At 39.4% G+C, this 20,372-nt stretch overlaps 1 protein-coding gene across 10 annotated transcripts in view; it reads left to right on the top strand.

The window, feature by feature from the left end:
* The window catches only part of CFAP54 (cilia and flagella associated protein 54), a 312,031-nt gene that overhangs the window by 199,430 nt on the left and 92,229 nt on the right, over window positions 1–20,372 (top strand). For all 10 annotated transcript variants that reach the window (XM_027542095.1, XM_027542091.1, XM_027542096.1 and 7 more), the window contains 7 exons: window positions 901–980; window positions 2,577–2,746; window positions 14,138–14,243; window positions 16,411–16,555; window positions 17,352–17,509; window positions 17,681–17,860; window positions 17,961–18,087. In XM_027542095.1, coding sequence (XP_027397896.1) covers window positions 901–980; window positions 2,577–2,746; window positions 14,138–14,243; window positions 16,411–16,555; window positions 17,352–17,509; window positions 17,681–17,860; window positions 17,961–18,087 — 966 coding nt within the window. The remainder of the gene's footprint in view (window positions 1–900; window positions 981–2,576; window positions 2,747–14,137; window positions 14,244–16,410; window positions 16,556–17,351; window positions 17,510–17,680; window positions 17,861–17,960; window positions 18,088–20,372) is intronic.

The raw sequence follows: 20,372 nt of genomic DNA, 5'->3' as shown, positions 1-20,372 counted from the left end.
CAGCTGACCCTTAGCTCCAGAGCCTCCTAATTTAGGAGAAGAGCCAGGTAGGTTGAAGTTGGAAGAAGGGAGGAAGTCAAGAGTGTTCAGTTCCATGATATTCAGGACTCCCTGTTCCACTTGGCAAACTTAGCCTCTTTACGTGCGTCATTTGTGCATTAATTCCTAGTCAAATAGGACTTGTCATTTTTCTCCCTTTTGTAGTCTAGAAGCCAGGCTTACTAAAGCAGGCAAAGACTGCGATATAAATTGTCTCAGTTCTCCCTTGCTCAGAATGAGGGCTGGCTTTGGATCGTAGGTAGGAATGTCAAGATGTTTGAGGAGTGTAGGTTGTGCTGTTCCAAATGGTCTCACTCTCTGGTCTTAGAGTGAGGGGCTGGTGCAGATCAGCAGTACTGACACCTCCAAGGAGATCTTACTGAGATATTATAAACATCTAGAAGTCTCAGAATACTTTGAGAACCATATAGGGTCACAGGTGAGGAACCACTACTTTGTATCAGTGATTGATTAACTTGAATGGCATCAACAAACATATGAAAGATCCTTTCAGAATTGTCTTGGAGAAGGAAATGGCAACATTCTCCAGTGTTCTTGCCTGGAGAATCCCTTGGACAAAGGAGCCTGGTGGGCTACTCCATGGGGTCATAGAGTTGGACACAACTGAGTGACTGACACACACACACACACACACACACAATTTGTTTTAAGAATCAGCCGTAGTCTTCTATAGAGTATGATATTTGAGGACCATTGTATATAGCAATATATTTCTAATTATCATTGTGGTTGATTTTTAAACATTAAATTTTCCAACTAATGATAAGTTTTATAAATTAGAATTCACATTTAAGCTAACCATAGATATATGTAGTTCTTCTAAAATGTTGTGTTTTGTAGAGATGTGTTTAAAGGATGAGGGAGGCTCACTTTGTCATCTGACAAAATTGAAAGAGAACTTTGCTCTTAGCACACTAAAGGTAAGTTTAAAAAAAAAAATTCTCAAATCATAGTGAATCAGTTACCACAATGCCCACTCTTAGGCCCTGGCCAGGCCAACCTTCACGTTTGTGCTTACTGTTGGGAAATCTGTTAGCTTTTCTTTCCCAAGCATGGGTTGGGGCCAGAGATGGGTCTACTCCCCATGAAAAAAGCAGATGCTGAGTGGTGTCAGACTTTGACCTTTTAACTCAGGTAAGTTGGTGGGGAAAATAAGATTTATTATTTGACGGGATCTAAGCTCTCCATACCCTGTTTGGCATCTCCTAATCGTAACAGTGATTCACAACAGCGACAACAACAGAACCATTTATTTGGTACTTACTATTATACATGACAGGCACTTTGCATTATATTTAATTCTCACAACTCCGTGATGTACCTGTTAATCATTTTTGAACTATATTGTGCTGAACGATGAATAAATTGAGGCTTAGACAGTAAGAAATTCACTAGTGCCATGTAATTGATAAAATACAGATCATGTTCTTAACCATTATACTAAATTACCCTAGTCCTTATATAATATTTACTGCCCTATACAAAGAAGTCTTCAGAGACCTGTTCCTTGAAAGTTTGGTTGGGCTCTTTCTCTTTTTTCTCTAATTAGTACTTATTGTCCACCTTAAAATCTTGTTATCTTCACATTACAAGTTAGATGAGCATAGTTTAATTTGAAATACAGTTGATCCTTATTGTTTACAGATTCAGTATTTGCTGATTTGCTTATCTGCTAAAAGTTACTTGTAACCTCCAAATCAAAACCCTTGGCTCTTTGGTGGTCATTTGGGGACCTGCACAGAGCATAGAAGAATTGGATTTTTCTGACATGCACATTCTCAGCCAAGTTGAACAACACGATGGTGACTTTTTGTTTCCACTCTCATACTATAAACAAGTATCCCTTTTCATGGTATATTTATTGCCAAACTTTTCACATTTTTGTGGGGGTTTTGTCATTTCATTATTTGAAATGGCCCCTAAGCATAAAGCTGAAGTGCTGTCTAGTAATCCTAAGTTCAAGAAGGCCGTGATGAGCCTTTTGGAGAACATGTGTATGTTAGACAAGCTTCAGTCAGGCATGAATTATAGAGCTCCTGGCTGTGAGTTCAGGGATAATGAATCTACATTATATATTCAATTATATGTCTTTAAACATAGACACACATTAAACAAGATTACATATTGATCAGCTGACAAAAAATGGTGTGACCAGAGGCTTGTAGGAACCTATCCCTGTATTTCCCCTAGGAGTAATGCTTCAGCATTCACTGACTCAGTGTTGGCAGGAACTTTCTAGAACACAGCTTCTGTGAATAAGCAAGTATGGGCATCAGCTGTGTGTGCAGTAAAGGGCCACTGTCCTGCACCTTATTCCTGCCATTACTGCCCTTTTCATTCTCTGCTAACTTTTCCTGTTCACTGAGCTCTCTTCTCTGATGCTTTTGTTCAGATTTCCTTTTTGCTCTTCCATTCATTGTTACTTTTTAGTACGTAAAAAATGCTTGCTGAGTAAGGATGAGACATGGTTTGTATTATGTCTGGACTTGGGTAACTGCGTGGTATTCTTTCTTTAGTCAATTTTACTGACAGAAGCTGAAGACAGACTCAACACCCTTCTGTCGGAGATGGACCATCTAAGCCATAAGGACCTCTCTCAGTGTTCTGCTGGCGAACTGGAGATTGTAGTGGAGGTCAGACTGCAGCTGGCTGCCATTGCCCTGCAGAGACACCGGGCAGCATACAGGCGAGTATCTGCACACATGATTTCTTCCTCACCCTGATTTGTTCAATATATCTCAATTTTATGTAAGCTTCAAAAATTCCTAGATTAATAGAGCAGACTTAGGATTCAGGGTTTTTTTTTTCACATGTTACTACACTTAAAACTATAGTCCTCAACAAATGAGTTGGTTTATTAAAGCACATAGCTCGGATGTTTTATGTCAAACATTAGCAAATTCACAGATCTCTCCTTTTCAGAATTAATCTATTTTTTTAAAAGGCAGAATCTAAATTCCTTATAGCTTTTTACAAATTACACCTGTGGAGTATTTTTTCCAACCAATAACAATATTAAAAATTAACTCTATTTTAAAAAAGTTACTATGAACTATGCTGTGCTGAATCATTGAATAAACTGTTGTAAGTGGCAGATTTTTTAAATGTGATGCAATTGCTAATGTCAGATTTTTCCTTTCATCTGTTCATTGATTGATTCATTTATAGTGATCAGTATCTGTTGACATTGCTAAGTCGCTTCAGTCGTGTCTGATTCTTTGTAACCCTATGGACTGTAGCTTGCAAGGCTCCTCTGTCCGTGGGACTGTCCAGGCAAGAAGACTAGAGTGGGTTGTCATGTGCTTCTCCAGGGGATCTTCCCGACCCAGGGATTGTAACAACATCCCTTACGTCTCCTGCATTGGCAGGCGTGTTCTTTACCACTAGTGCCACCGGGGGCTTCTCCCACCTGTCTGTAGTGTGGGAAACCTAAGTTAGATCACTTTTCACTTTCTTTCATCTGCTGAGTACCTTGCTGTAGGGCTCTGTTCTAGACACTGAGGATACAAAGATGAATAGAATACAGTTTCTGTATTCAAAAGCTCATAGACGGTTAAAATACTTCTCAATGATTTTTTAATATTGAATAATATAGAAATATACTTTAAAGAGCTTCCCATATCAGTTATGATAATCACCTCTATCATTAGTATACTTTCAATAGTGATGTTTTGAATAATGAGCAAATTTCTTATATTAACATTCATTCATTCAAAAAATAATTTAGGGGCATCTACAATATGCTAGGCACCGTCCTAAGTTCTGTATCCCAGTAGACAAAAAGTACATAACAATATTGACAAAAATCCTACCCTCATAGAGTTTATAATCTAATAGAAGATAAGCAGGCTGACGATAAACTGTAAACCTAACAGTTAGGTAAACTGTATAGTGTGGCCAAAAATAAGTGTTACGGAGAATATCTGAAGGCAGGAGGAGGAGGAAGGTTATCCTTTTAAAATTGTGCTATTGGAGTAAAGAGAATGACTCCACTTAGATGTTCATTAACTGACTGCTCCCACTCCCCCTTCTCGTGCCCCATGCCCAGACAAGCTCCACTTAGATGTTCATTAACTGACTGCTCCCACTCCCCCTTCTCGTGCCCCATGCCCAGACAAGCTCCACTTAGATGTTCATTAACTGACTGCTCCCACTCCCCCTTCTCGTGCCCCATGCCCAGACAAGCTCCACTTAGATGTTCATTAACTGACTGCTCCCACTCCCCCTTCTCGTGCCCCATGCCCAGACAAGCAGAGAAGAAAGCCTAGTCGCCCCCTCCTTTGGTGCTGGTGGGAAGTCTAAACCACACAGACCCTGACCCACATGTGGGAAACCTTAACCCAGCACCGCCCGTTAACCACCATAAAGCCCAGTCAGTTACCTTTCTCTTTCCTCTTTAGACATTTTCAACCTGTTTGGGAGGCTGCTGTGCTCTTCCTGGATAGTTTCCCTATGGAAGTAATCATCCTCTTCGTAGTCTTCTTGATGTGCTTGGCATCAGTGTTGACATATAACCCAAATCTGGTGTGGTCAGGGTAGACTTTATGATGAGGTGACATCTGAACAAATAAATACGGGGGTTGTCCATGCAAATACTTGTAGACAGAGTGTTGCAGGCTGTGGGAACATGCCTAATACACGTTTGAGGGATAGCACAGGGTCTCTTGAGGCTAGAATGGAGCAAGTGAGAGTTTTCAGAGATCCTCAAAGATGTACTTGGTGGGGGAGGCAGATCATAAGGGATCTTGTGGCCAGGGTGAAGATTCTGGCTATTCCTCTGAGAGAACTAGGGAGTCATTATATTGTTTTGAGCAGAAGAATGACATGATCTGATTTTCACTTCCAAGGGATGACTCCAGTTGTTAGGTGGAGAATTGATTGTAGGAGAGAAAGGGTTTGAAAGCAGAGAGATCAGCTGGGGAAGCTGTTATAAAAAGAAAGATGTTAGTGGCTCTGAAAAGGGTGGTAGCACTGAGGATGGTGATAAGCCATTGGATTCTGGGTATATTTTGAAAGTAGAACCGTTAGAATCTGCTGATGCATTAGCTGTAGAGTAGTGAGAAAGAGAGAAGAGTTACAAAAGAAATTGTCCCTCACCAAAATGGGGAAGACTGCAGAGGTGCAGCTTATTTAGGGGAAAGACCTAAAGTTACATTTTGTATGTGTTTAGATTGAGATGTCCCTTTGAGATACAATTGGCAATATCAAATATTCTTGGAGTCTTTAGAATATAGATAGTATTTAAAGCCTCTGTTTTTTAAAATGTGTATTTATTTATTTGTTTGGGTGCCCCAGGTCTTAGCTGTGGCATGGGGCATGTAGGATCTAGTTCCCTGACCAGGAATTGAACCTGGGCCCCCTGCATTGGGAATGCAGCAGAATCTTAGTTACTGGACCACCAGGGAAGTCCCTTAAAGCCTTTATAAAGAATGAGATTCCTTAAGGAGTGTGAGTAGATGAATGAAAGAAAAAGACCAAGGACTGAGGGTTGGGCATGGTAAAAGATTGGGGAGAAAACGAGGAACCAGCCAAGGAAACTGAGAAGAAATGACTAGTAAAAGAAAAAAAAAAAAAAAAAACCCAAGAGATTATGAAATCCGGAAAGCCACGTAAAGAAAGTGTGTCAAGGAGAATAGAGCGATCAGCTGTGCCAAGAGCTCCAGGTAGATTGAGATGAGAACATAGAATTGGCAATTGGATGATTTATAAATGTGGACATCACCAGTATTTTGTACTTTGACAGGAGTAATTTTAGAAGGTAATGGGGAAAGAGCATGTTTAGAGTGGTTTTATGATAACACGGGAGGAGAGAAATTGGAATGAGCAAGTAAAGATGATTCTTTTGAGGAATTTTCATGTAAAGGGAAGTTAGAGGAATAGGGTAAAGTTGGTAGAAGTAGGATCAAGACAAGTTTTTTTGAGATAAGAGCAACAATAATGTATTATATACTGTATATCAGTATTATATACTGATATACACTGATAATATCAGTATTATATACTGATGAAAATGACCCAGTAGAGAGAGTGAATTCGATGCTCTGATATAATTTGTACACAGTAGGGTAGGATCCCAGTCCAGTCTTCTCTGTTTCTCTAATACAGAATAAAATTATCCCCTAGGTTGGGATTTCAGAAAGGTCTCTGGGGACTAGCCAGGAACCTGCTTTCTGCCTGCGCTGAGTATAGTTGGAAAAAGAGTAGCCCAAGACAAATAAGTTCCTCAGATGGATGCTTTTGGCAAGTGCAGGGTCCAAACTGGCACTGACAGTGAGAGGCAGAAACCTTAAGATATTAACTTTGAAACTGGCCTTGACATCACAAAGCTGGAGCAAAGACAAAGCCAAAGTTGTCTCATAGAGATTAACTTAGGAAATGCAGGACTCCCATGGAAAATAACTGCCGGTAAAGCTAACACAGAGGCAAATATCATAAACCAAATGAAGAAACATCCTCAGAAGAGAGCAGACAATAAATGGCAGACTTTGCAGCCCAAGAAATGAACTGTTCAAAGATGTGAAGGATGGATGAGAATGAGACAAGATTATAAAAGAAATAGGTGAATTTAGGGGAAAAAAACTAGAGATTTTAGAACTGAAAAATATCATTGAATGAAAAGAAGAAATGATAAAATTAGATGGAAACAATTTTTTTCCTCTCCTTTCTCAGTATACTGAAATTCTGTGCATTAGGTTCTATGCATTGGGTCCAGAATTTGGAAAGGGACTTAATTTTTTTAGATGGACATTCTCTTTAAACAGGAGAAGTATTCCTGCAGCCTTCACAAAGGGGAAGTCAGTTCAGCAGAACCCCCCCTTTGCTTGTACTTAGATTGGTAACATACAATCATCTCACTATTGCCTTGATTGAAGGCTTTTCCATGGTTGGTGTTGTTCAATTGCTAAATTGCAACCTCATAGACTGTAAGCTCGCTGGGCTCTACTGAGTCCACATCTAAATTTGATTTTATGTTGGAGACAGTACAGGTTTGGGGGAATTTATAAATTTTTGTGGTTTCTAAGCAGCGATGAAAATCCATAAAGTCTGTTTGGGGCAGTGATTTTCAAATGTGGTCTGCAGATCTTTGGATGTTCTGAGACTCTTTCAGGGAGGTCTGTGAGGTTAGAACTATTTTTATAGTAGTTTATAACATAGTAAACTATGTGTATAATAGTTTATAAAATGAAGATTTTTTTGCCTTTTCTGTGTGTTGTTATTTGCAACTTCCATCAGCTCACCATGAATCAAAGCAGTGACACCAAAGCAAACTAGTTGTCCTTCTGTTCTTCACTGCTGTGTGCTTGCGATTAAAAAAAAAAAAAAGGCAGATTCACTTTAAGAATGCTTTTGCTGAAGCAGTAGAATCTGTTACATTCATAAATACCTATTCTTAAATAAATTTGTAATAATCTGTGGGAATATATTAAGTGGGAAGTGTACCTCAAGCACTTTCACTGCGTAGCATAGTCTGATGGCTGTCTTGAGGAAGAGAATGCATGTGGATGAATTGAGAGCTGGATAAGCTGTTTTTCTCATGGAACAACATTTTTGTTTATAAAAACAACTGAAAAACCATGATTATTCAGACTTGGGTATTTGACAGGCATTTTGTTGAAAATGAGTGAAATGAACATGCCATTTCTAGGAAAACAACTAATTGTTTTTGTTGCCAGTGATAAAATCTAAACTTGCATGAGAAAACTGGAGTTTTGGAAAATTTGTATTTGCCATCATGAGTTTGACAGTTTTCAAATGCTTAGATTTTTTGGATGAGACTGGTGGTGACATTAATGGGCATTGCTTTTTAAAAATTGTATAATGAAATGCTTCAACATCAAGAGGATCTGTATAATTCAGGGAGCTTATGTTTTCTAAATGACCACATATGATGTTCCCAAATCCTGGTTAACAAGAAAGACCATTAGGTTTTCATGTAACTGAGTAGGAAAAGCGCATCAGTGGATGGTATTACATTTCACGTAACAACAAACTTAAGAAACTATAATTTGTTGGGCTTCCCTGGTGGCTCAGACAAGAATCTGCCTGCAATGTGGGAGGCCTGGCTTCGATCCCTGTGTTGGGAAGATCCCCTGAAGGAGGGCACAGCAATGCACTCCAGTATTCTTGCTTGGAAAATCCCCATGAACAGAGGAGCCTGGCGGGCTACCATTCATGGGGGCACAAAGAGTCTGACATGATTGAGCAACTAAGCATATCATTTGTCACATGTTGGTATAGTATCAAGGAGGAATATTGACAATTATCCGAAGAGGCTCTTAAAATACTCCTCCCATGTCTAGTCACTATCTGTGTGAGGCAAAGTCTTCTGTACTTCAACCAAACATTATGTCAGAACAGACTGACTAGTCTTCTATTCAGCAGATTTTCTCTTTTCAAGTCAGATATTAAAGAGATTTGCAGAATGCAAAAACAGTGGCATCTTTCTCACTATTTTTTGTTTTTGAAAATATATTTTCCATAAAATACATTATTTATATTAAAATTAATGAGTTTTTATTTTTAAATGAATTAGTAAATGTTAATGAATTTAAACATGACTCAATTTAATTTCCAATATGGTAAATATTGATAGAGCTCTTTGATAGTTCTCAATAATTTTTAAGAATGTAAATGGGTGTTGAGATTAAAAAAAACTTGGGACCCACTGGGTTAAAGTATTGTCACATTTGTAACTATCTTTAAACTATACTGGTAGTTGGTTAAAATAGGCTTACATGGCTCAGAGGGTAAAGAATTGGCCTGCAATGCAGGAGACACAGGAGACATGGCTTCGATCCCTGGGGTGCTAAGATCCCCTGGTGGAAGAAATGGCAACCCACCCCACTATTCTTGCCTGGGAAATTCTATGGACAGAGGAGCCTGGTGGGCTACAGTCCAAAGGATTGCAAAGAGTCAGACACGACTGAGCGACTAAGTAGTGCTGCTGCTGCTGCTAAGTAGCTTCAGTCGTGTCCGACTCTGTGCAGCCCCAGAGACGGCATAATAATACACCATTTTCCCCACTGAAGTTTGAAGACAAAGGAACTTTTACTATATTATTTCCTATAGAAAATAAATGATTTGAATATATAATATGTAAATATATATTTAGAAAATATTTATGTATCTTAATGTGTATTATATATATGATTTTGTGTGTTATCACTATATAGAATATATATGTATATCTATATATGGAAAATAATGAACATATGATTTCCCATGGTGGCAAATGGAACTGTTTTTTCCAAACTGTGTCTCAGAGAGCAATAGCAACTGTGGAAAATAGTTCTTGTCTCTTACTTTCTTTGTTTGCCCTGCTCTCTACATGTCTTATATATACCCTTTTAGTGTGGAGGATAAGAGTGATTTTTTTTTTTTTTTTAGTGAAGAAGAATGAAGTGAGAAACTAAACATTAAAAAATAGCATAGAAAGGAATGTCACAACAGAACTTTAATTTGACAACCAGATAGATGTATGCAAATAATATGCAAGTATACCAGAATCGCACCAATTTTAAGTCCATGAGCCAGGCCCTTGGGACAAAACCTGCAAAAACTTTGCCACTGCTGGCTGTTAGTGACAGCATTGTCACTTGGGAAAGCCTACTGTCAGGATGAATGTGTTTTTGCAGGTGAACTTCACCCTCTGTGAGCTTCTGTTTGGGCACTGCTGAGAGTGTTGGACAGTCCCTTTTCCAAATGATGGTTAGCTTGACATTTCATGATTCTTCTAATAAAATTATGTGTCAAGGAAATTGAAAGGCACGTTCCCTTGGGTGACAGGTGGAGTGAGCCACATAGATTTTATGAGAACAAACTGACCATGTTTGTCATGAATGTTAATAAGAAATAAATGGGATCAAAGTTACGCAAACAGTATTTCTACTCCTTTCAGGGCTGCCTCTCTATTTCAGAATCTTGTCTTCTTTTTTTTTAAATGTTCCTTTCTGTTCTCCTTTGTATTTAATTTATTGTCTAAGTCGGATAACATTTGAGCCTTTTAATTTTGTGTCAGAATGAAATGTCCTTCTGTTGGGATTCAGACTGTTTATAGTCAGTAATCCTCTTACACTTTCTGTCTGCCTAGTGCAGAGGAGAAACTAGAAGTTTTCCATTGTGCAACTAAGCAGTACCACGTGGATTAAGACATACCAGTACGTTTATATTTTATTCACTAAGTTTTGGGGTTTGCAAGATTCCAAACCCTGTATCTCATTTCTCTTGAAATCAGAATTAGGCCTTCAGATCAGAAGAGTGAGATAAGTACTGTTTTCTTCTTCCAAGGTCTCTAGTTGCTATCCTGTGCTAACTCTGAAGCTACTGAATAAACAAAGTGCATTAGAAATGTGTATGTAGCCTGCAGGGAGGAAGGGTGTAGGGGAGAGGAGATTCTGTACCTGTATGCAAACCCCATAAACATTATACTTTTGTTTGTTTGTTTGTTTCTTGCTTGCTTGTTTGATTTTAATTTTCTTTTAAATAGTAAGTTTAGATCATCACAAGCCATATTTTAGAAAATACAAGTATCTAAACCAGTTTAATGACGGAGTAAAATCCTGAGAGTTTGAAATTCAGTAATGGCTGAAAAGCTTTGATGCTGGTTAACAACTCAGAAAAAAAATCAATTTAGTCCTTGCATTTTCCCTGTCCAACTTTATACAATAATGACAGCTAGGAGGATTATAGCAAGGAAGCACTGAATACTGTCTGTTTGCTGAGCATTCCTGTTTGCTGAGAGCATCCTGCTCTCAATAGAATGTCAACTCCGTGAGGTCAGGTACTGTATCCATAACCCCTACATTTGCTTCTGGCCTATAGCAGGTGCTCAATACATATTTTTGAGCATATAAAAGACTAAGTACCTCATTTAATATCCTTAAGATAACCCCATTTAATGAAGCTTACTGAGTAGAATGAAGGCAAAAGACATTAAAAAGCTGAACAAAGAGGGCCTTTTATATCGTGCAAGGTACAGTTAACAATAATTAGATAGTAATATAAATGTGGGACCAAGTAACCCTGTGCCAGGATAAACAAAACGCAGTGTGTTAGAATTGTAAAAAGGAAAAGGCCACATTATAGAAGAAGGATGAATCTGAGAATGCGGCAGGCGCCAGTGGCCTGGGTTCTGATCCTGCCTCCCCTTTCTACCCAAGTCACCTTTGTTGTTGTTCAGTGGCTCAGTCGTGTGTGACTCTCTGTGACTCTCTGGACTACCGCATGCCAGCCTTCCCTGTCTATCTCCTGGAGTTTGCTCAAACTCATGCCCATTGAGTCACCTTGCTGCTGCTGCTGCTAAGTCGCTTCAGTCATGTCCGACTCTGTGCGACCCCATAGACGGAAGCCCACCAGGCTCCCCCGTCCCTGGGATTCTCCAGGCAAGAACACTGGAGTGGGTTGCCATTTCCTTCTCCATGAGTCACCTTAGGCAAGTCATTTCTGGGTCTCAATTAACTCATCTATCAAATAGGGATGATAATAATACATACTTTGTAGGTTTGTGGTGGGGATTAAGTCAATTAATTCACAGAAAGCACTTAACATAGCACCTGGCAGGTGGTAAACACAGTAAATACCAGTTACCATTTTAAAAAAAGATTGAGGGAAGACGAGACAGAGGATATCTTTTAATACAACACGTGGATGCATACCAAAAAAAAAAAAGGCTTTAAAATGTAATGAAGATCTGAGCATATGTACATACCTTGGGGGCCTATACACAGAGACTATACCTTCTTAGAAGTATCCCTGGACCCTGATGAAGCTGGTTTCTTGGCCAGAAACCTCACCCAAAGGAGATGGTGTACTGGCCACAGCCAGGGAGGCTTCTGGAAGGAGGACTGGGGAAATGACATGATCTGATTTACATCTTGAAGAGAGATCGATGTGACCAGAGTAGGAACCAGGACCACAGGGGTGGGAGCCATATCAGACAAACTGGCCAGGAAGTTCCCACAGCTGTCTGGCCTGGAGATGTTGGTGGCTTGGATGGAGGCATTAGCAGTAGCAGTGAAGGAAGGAAGGAGCTGCTGGATAGTATCCAGATTTGAAGGTGAAGCCGACAGAACTTGTTGACAGATTGAACATGGAGCGGGAGGCAAAGGGGAAGCAGTGGTGATACTGGGCTCTTGATCTGGGGTAGAGAACAAGAAGGAGGAGTAGGTTTGGTGGAGGAGGTGGAAGGGAGAAGGAGGTGGAGGGGCTCTGCTTTTAATCCATCCTAGTTTCCTAGGCCTTCTAAACAGTTCATGAGGTTCTCACGACATGTGTACTGGGGTGGTTTGCCATTTCCTCCTCCAGTGGGCAGATTTGCTATTCCCTCCTCCCAAGGGCAGAAGGAGCAGAGGGCGTCAGAGGATGAGATGGCTGGACAGCATCACCAATGCAACAAATGTGGATTTGGACAAACCCCGGGAGATGGTGGGTGAGGGACAGCGAGGCCTGGCGTGCTGCAGTCCATGGGGTCACAAAGAGTTGGGCATGACTGGGCGACTAAACAACATGTTTCCTAGGGCTAACATAACAGAGTACCCAAGACTGTGTCTTAAAACAACAGGATTTTATAGTCTCACAGTTCTGGAGGCTGACTGTCCAAAAATCAGGGCGTTGGCAGGACCCCGCTCTTTTTGACAGCTCTGGAGGGAGCCCTTCCTCACCTCTTGTTGCTTGTCAGCGATCTTCGGTGTTCTGCATTATGCGTGATGGAGAGGTGCATCACTCCAGTCATGGGCTGCCTTCTCCCCATGTGTCTTCACATCAGCTTCCCTCTGGGCATGTCTGTTTCTCTGTCCATGTCTGTCTTTCTGTCCAAATTCCCCCCATTTGTAAGGACACTGGTTATATTGGAATGGGGCTTTCCAGGTAACACTAGTGGTTTCCAGGTAACACAGCTGCCAATGCAGGTGACGTAAGAGACACAGGTTCGATTCCTGGGTCAGGAAGATCCCCTGGAGAAGGAAATGGCAACTGTCTCTAGTATTCTTGTCTGGAGAATCCCATGGATAGAGGAGCCTGGCAGTCTATAGTCCATAGGGTCGCAAAAAGTCAAACACAATGAAGCGACTTAGCACAGCATGTAGCACATGCATAGGGTCCACCCCAATGACCTTATTTTAGCTTGGTTACCTCTGTCAAGACTCTATTTCCAGGTCAGAATGCATGCTGAGGCACAGAGGGTTAGGACCTCAACACAGTTTAGCTCATAACACCTCTTAAATGCGATTGTTATTTACTGTTCAAGTGGAGATATCAAGTGATCAGTTAGATAAATGGATATATTGTCCATTTGGCTTTCAGCCAATCTTTCTGTGTATAAAGTAGCATAACAACAAGCATTGTCAGGTAGATTATTCTGCATTTGAATTTTGTTTTGGTCTAGATTTTCCAATGAGAAGGCCTGTTGACATATATTATTAAAATATTTTGAAAAAGTGTGACATCAGTTATATGTATATCATCATACAGGGAAAGAGGATGGGATGGATTAAAGTGAAGAAAAACTTACATCCCGGGCAACAGGAAGTGAGAAGAGTCCTCTCTCCTGGCTTCTATTTTCTTCATTAAGTACCTTTACCTCTTGGCACTGCTAGATACTGATTGAGCAAAAATTTTCCTTAAGATTTTCCAAGTGCATAGCATTAAGCAACACAGTTTTATGGCATCAAATAACCCCAGAGAACCATATTCTGATGTATGGAAAATACATCTGTGCTCATTTTATTAATGAATGTGTGAGTAAATTTTGTTTTAGATCATGGAAACATTCATTCTTTTGTTCACACTTTTCATTTAAAAATATTTTTTAACTTCTATTGTGTCTGAGCCACTAGATGCTGGTTTTCAGCAAGGAATAAGATAAAATTAGGTGAGACTATACAGGGGTTTGCAGGCAGTTAAATAATGTGCTAGGTACCATCTTGTGGTTAAGACCACACTAGGGCACACAGACAGGGCACCTAATTGGGGTGGGGGTGGCAATATGGGGAGGGTTTTTTGGAGGAAGAGACTTAGGAAATAAGGTACAAATGCCACAAGTGTAATACTAATAATGTTTAAATTATATTCTCTATTTTAGTGCTGCGATAGTATTTTCCACACTTAAACTTCTCCAGGATTCAAAACTTTTTAAAAAGAAAGTAGTAGAAGATGACTCAGAGAATTGCACCTCTTCAGAAAGTTATGTATGTATGAATTTAATGTTTATCCTTATAATACTTATTATGGAATAATTATTGGCATACTAGGACATTGTCTCATTATTTAAATGAAACAAAGGGGTAAAGTACTGAAAAATTGAGTTCAGAATAAAAAGATCTGTGTTTAAGTCCCATGTTGATGCTGTTTATTAGTCAGTATACCTTGGGCAAGTTCCTTAACATTTTTTTTAAAGAGCTATGTAATCTCATTTAGGAACTTATGGAATTGGATGTAATAGTGACTGGAGTCCTACCAGATATATCATTCTAGTCTTCTAGATCTGGTGTCACCAGTAAATGAACTTGTTTCACAATACTTGGTCTTCATTTCACTTTCGATTATATTTCTTCTTTAGCATTACCAGTGTGACATGTGTGCTGTTTCCCATCTTGAATTTCTCACAATTAGATTCTTCTGCACTTCAGCTCTCAAATCTATATGGCAACTGGTATCTCACGTTCTTTGAAATTTTATGGACTTCAATTAGACCAAGTAATTTAATAATACAGGGTTGTTTAGGATTAAAATATAAAGATTCAGTACACTAAACCCTTGCTCATTTTAAAATGAATAAAATAAAGCTTAAGCTTTACTAATAAAATTGCTGCTATCTAAGTCTTTACAAAATAAAACTAATTGACTCATTTCTTACTATATTAAAAGCAATATGTATGCTAAAAAGCAATCTGATTCTGAAAATTTACTTAGAGTGGTGGTTGTCAGTTGGAGGCGATTTTGCCTCCCAGGGGACATTTGCAGTGCCTAGAGACATTTCGGTTGTTCTAACTAGAGGCAGTGCTAATGACAACTACTGGGTAGAACCCAGGGATGTTGTTCAACATCCTGTAACACACAGGACACTTCCCCCACAACAAGTATCTGGCCCAAAATGTCAGTCATGCTGAGGTTGAGAAGCCCTGATTTAGATTAAGCATGACTTGGCTTTTCGATAGTAACAGGCATGTAGGCCAAGATAAAGGTACATAGATAGGTATTTTTTCCTGTAAATCTAATCTAAGTAGTAGATCCCTCATTCTAATCATGATCCTCTCCCTGGTTCTCTGTTCCCTTCTTACTCTGGTCCCAGGAATAGCTCACCCTCTCCTCGTCTGCACCTCACCTGTCAGTCACTTTAACCCCCATCAAGTCCAGGTCACAGCTCCTTGATAACAGATGTTGCTGACTGTCTGGAGATGGTGAACTGTCAGAGATGCATAGCAGGAAATTCCTGGAACAAAGAGGCATTGTTCTAGATGAAGTGTCTGAGATTGATAGCTCTGGAAGAGTTCCTTTGTCACCTCCCTCCCATTGGTCATTTCCTTTGTAAAGTGAAACAAGAAGGATAGTAAGTCATAAAATATGTTCGGGATGTGAGCAGCACCTAGCAATATAACTTAGTCAGTTAAGACTGTGGGCTCTAAATTCAGAAAGACACAAGTGTGAATCCTCTGCCAGAATATGATGGGGTTTAAGCAAATAGTTAGCCTCCCTAGGCTAGGAGTCGGACACGACTGAGCGACTTCACTTTCACTTTTCACTTTCATGCATTGGAGAAGGAAATGGCAACCCACTCCAGTGTTCTTGCCTGGAGAATCCCAGGGACGGGGGAGCCTGGTGGGCTGCTGTCTGTGGGGTAGCACAGAGTCGGACACGACTGAAGCGACTTAGCAGCAGTAGCAGCAGGCTTCACTTCTCAAATCTGAAAAACAGAGAATAACAATAACCGCTCTTTGGCTTGTCAGGAGGATTAAGTGAGATAATATGTATAAAGCATGTAGCACAGCCCCTCGCACACTCAATAATTAGCCAGTATTATTGTTTTTCAGCCTTTAAAATGATGGTCACAAAATTTTTGAAGGTATGGAAACTGATGATATAGTTTGCAATGAAAAATTCAGACTGTAAATCTAGTTTTCAACGGTGGGTACACAGAGAAAAAGAAAGCACTTAAATGAGGATCAGTGTTAATAGTGATTTTACTTGTTTTTTATATATCTTTTATGTTTTATAGAATGTTAAAGGATAATTTCTAAAATCAAAAATTTAATGCTATTAAATGGTATCAATGCTTCCCTTAACTTATATTTAACACTAGGCTAGAACTTGGACATTTTTAAGTGGAAAGATAATCATCATTTTGATATTGTTTAGGCGACTGAAAGTAAAGACGACAATTTTTTAGATCCTATTTCCTTAAATTCTCGAGAATATTTCAACATTCATCTGTGGTTGAGGTGCCGCTTAGCCTTGGTGACTGCATTTGTTGCCCAGATTCGTGGCATTGGAATCGTGAAAGGTACAAATACCCTCTCTCTTCAATCAAAGCTTTCATAAAATTTAATTTTATTTAGGTAACAGAGGTTTTATTGGGATGTGTTTTATTATAACATTAACATTTTATAACTTCTTAGCTTGATCTGTTTCCAGAATTTTAAAAATTGAGATATTAAATGAGGATAATAATTTTCAGCAGTCCCTTGTATCACTGAAAATGGCATATATGTTACTGATGTATGCATTGCAGGCAATGAGATTTCAGAGTCATCTAGGAAGGCAGCCTGGTGCAGGGGTCCAGAGAGCAGTTTCTGGAGCCACCCTGCCTTGAGTTCAAATACTCTATCCACCACTTCCTTGCTGTGTAATCTTGGCCAAATCACTTAGTCCCCCTATGCCCCAGTTTTCTCCTCTGTAAAATAGAAATAGGGTACTTACTTCATAGGATTATTTCCAGGATAAATAGGTTAAATTTCTAAGGTTCTTAGACTACAACCTGGCACATACAAATATTAGTGCTGGCAGAGGTTAATAGTTATCTGTGTGTGAACCTATCTATTTACCCATCTCTACCCATCTCCCAAATTAAATTATTTCATGCAATATCATTATTACTTTGGCAGCGTTTGAATACTCTAAAGTACTTCCCCTCAAATTATGTTTATTTTCAATATTTCATGTAGTTTTGTTTTCCATCTTTGCATCTTCCTTTTCTTCTATTTTATACAATATTCCTGTGATAAACTTTGAGGATTTTATGCTTATACAGTTTCTTCCTTTCTTGGTGCATTTTAAGTAACTGCATTTGTTTATTTTAGAAAACGATATAACAGATTACGTGAGCCTTATCAATGAAGTGTGTGTGGAGGCAAAAGCTGCAGGTGACAGGGAGCTACAGGCTGAATTCTTGATGCAAGCTGTAATTATCGGCCTACAAGAAAAGCATTTAAAGGCAGACATCATAAAAAGCCTTCAGGTAGGAAGCCAGTCTCATTCACATTGATATTTACCAAAGGATTCTGGTTAGAATAAAAGGAGAGAGTTTAAATTTCCATTAGTTACTGCTTGTATGGCAGTCAATATGGCCAGCTCTTATTTCAGTGAATTGTAAATGGTACTATCAGACATAATAATTTTATTTTAATAGGAGGTAATACAGTTGCTTGAAGGGCATGACTTTATTTCTCCTCGATCTCATTTAACCCTGGTGAGAAGCATGCTTTTGCTGGATGATTTAACAAAAGCTGAGAAATTCAAGGAAACTCCTTTTTCGAAAATAGAAAAATTGTATTTGTTGACTCAGTCTCACAACATTCTTATAGAACAGGTGAGAAAGCTTTACTGTCCAAAAGATTTAGAAATTTACTCTTCTTTTTCTTATTGCAGACCACAATAGCTAATTACTTAGTATGATGTTTCTTTTACAGATGATAACTTTTGGAGAAACAATTGAATTGCCTTCATCAAACACTGACTATGCAAGTCCATTACTGCCTTTGAAAAATATTTATCTTCCTCACGTCATGTTGTTGGCCAAAACAAAAATGAGAATTGGTAAGGACACTTAAACATATATTCAAGACACTGATGAAAAAGTTTAATTTATTTTCAAACAGGCTATCTTGTGAGTGCATTTAATTTGGGGCAATATTTATGAATACCCAGATTCCATTTATTTAAAAAATAGTTGAAAAAATTATTATTAGTGCCATGTTATTCCTTTCACACAAAGGCATTTAATTAAATAGCTGGTTATACAAAGCTCTTTACACAGTGTAATCCTTTAGTTGAAAAGTAGTTTGTATGAAAAGGATACTTGATAGTGGAAATGTTAGAAAGCAATTATGTACTCAGTTCTTCCTTTTGCTGATGAAAGAACAGACATCTGATCACCTACCATGTGCCAGCCTCCATATGAGGTCCTAGGACACTACTGGAGATGAAAACAGATGTAGTTCCTACTCTTAACCTTGAAGATAGAGATAAACAAGTAAACAAATCATATACAGGAATGAATATTATATCATTTATCATATTATAAATATTGTATAAAACATTTTAATATTTATTTAATATTTATACATTTTTATAATATTTAGAAAATTTAATACAATACATATTTTATAGAAATCTGTATTTGATAACAACTATATAGGAAATCTGCAAGGATATAGTAAGCTTAAACATGATGATGAATTATGTTTATGTACGTAATTGTAATTAGTGTTATAAAGATGTGGATAAGGTCTGTTGATAAAGAATAGCAAAGGAAGGGGTGTCTATTTAAGTACTGAATAGAATAATTGGGAAAGGTCTCTTTGGGGAGGTGGTATTTAACTCTAGACTGTAAGTATTATGCATATGCATAGCAGAGTCATGAATATGCATAGGGAGTCATGCATAGTGGAGGCAGAGCGAGCAGTGAGTTGTAGGTTCTGAGGTCAGGACACACTTGACATATTCCAGAACTGCAAGGAGACCAGTGCAACCAGAGCAGAGTTGGGTAGGGGCAGCCTAAAGGGAGGAGGTGATCAGGGAACAGTTTATGTTTCAAAGGATTACCCTAGCTGCTGGGTGAAGAATAGGTTGGAGGATAACCTGAAGCCAGCCAGTGGAGGACCTGATTGTAGAAGGTAGACCAGTAAGTCAGAGGTATATATGTGTGTGCTCAGTTGCTCAGTTGTGTCTGACTTTTTGTGGCCCCATGGACTGTAGCCTGCCAGGCTCCTCTGCCCATGGAATTTTCCAGGCAAGAGTACTGGAGTGGAATGCCATTTCCTTCTCCAGGGGATCTTCCTGATCCAGGGATCGAATCAGCATCTCTTACATTTCCTACACTGGCAGGCAGATTGTTTACCATATAACTCCTAGGAAACCAGTATTGCTACACTTCACAGGAGCTCACAGACACTGTTGACCCAAAGCTATGTGCCTCTAGCGCCAAGGCTCTTGTCTGTCTCAGAGGGCTGAAAATCTTGTAACAGCTCTGTCTGTTCTAACCTATATTAATCATGCCTTAAAAAAAAAAAAAAAAAAAGTATATCTGGGGCTTTCCCAGTGGCTTAGTGGTAAAGAATCCACCTGCCGAGTTTTCTGAAGATGGTGGAGGAGTAGGACGGGGAGAACACTTTCTCCCCCACAAATTCATCAAAAGAGCATTTAAACGTCGAGTAAATTCCACAAAACAACTTCTGAATGCCGGCAGAGGACATCAGGCACCCAGAAAAGCAATCCAACTCTTCGAAAGGAGGTAGGAAAAAATATAAAAGACAAAAAAAGAGACAAAAGAGGGAGGGATGGAGTTCCGTCCCGGGAAGGGAGTCTTAAAAAGAGAGAAGTTTCCAAACACCAGGAAACCTTCTCACTGCCGAATCTGTGCCGAGCTTTGGAAGCACAGAGGGCAACATAACAGGAAGAAAAAATAAATAAACAATTAAAACTCGAAGATTGCGAGTCCTATGGTAACTCCCCCAGCGGAGAAGCAGCGCAGACGCCTGCACGCGCCATTAGCAAGCGGGGGCTGGGCAGGGAGGTGCAGCGCGGGCTGCATCGCTTAGAGTAAGAATCTGGCCTGAATACCCTGAGCACTATCTGAGCGAAATAATTTGGGCTAGCAAACCAGACTGTGGGATATCTACCACGCGAAAAGCCAGCCTCAACCTAAGACACCGCCAGGCCCGCGCACGGAACAAAGAATTGAACAGAGATAGCCGGCTGCAGACCTTCCCCCTCCGGTGACAGGCAGCCAGAGCCGGAAGGGGGCAATCGCAGCCCCAGAGAGACATTATCTATAAAACTGTAAGCAGGCTTCTTTGCTAACTAAAACTTCTTGGGGGTCT

This window comes from Bos indicus x Bos taurus, chromosome 5 (genome assembly GCF_003369695.1).
Source record: "Bos indicus x Bos taurus breed Angus x Brahman F1 hybrid chromosome 5, Bos_hybrid_MaternalHap_v2.0, whole genome shotgun sequence".
NCBI lineage: Eukaryota > Metazoa > Chordata > Mammalia > Artiodactyla > Bovidae > Bos > Bos indicus x Bos taurus.
This window is presented reverse-complemented; position numbering and strand designations above follow the sequence as displayed.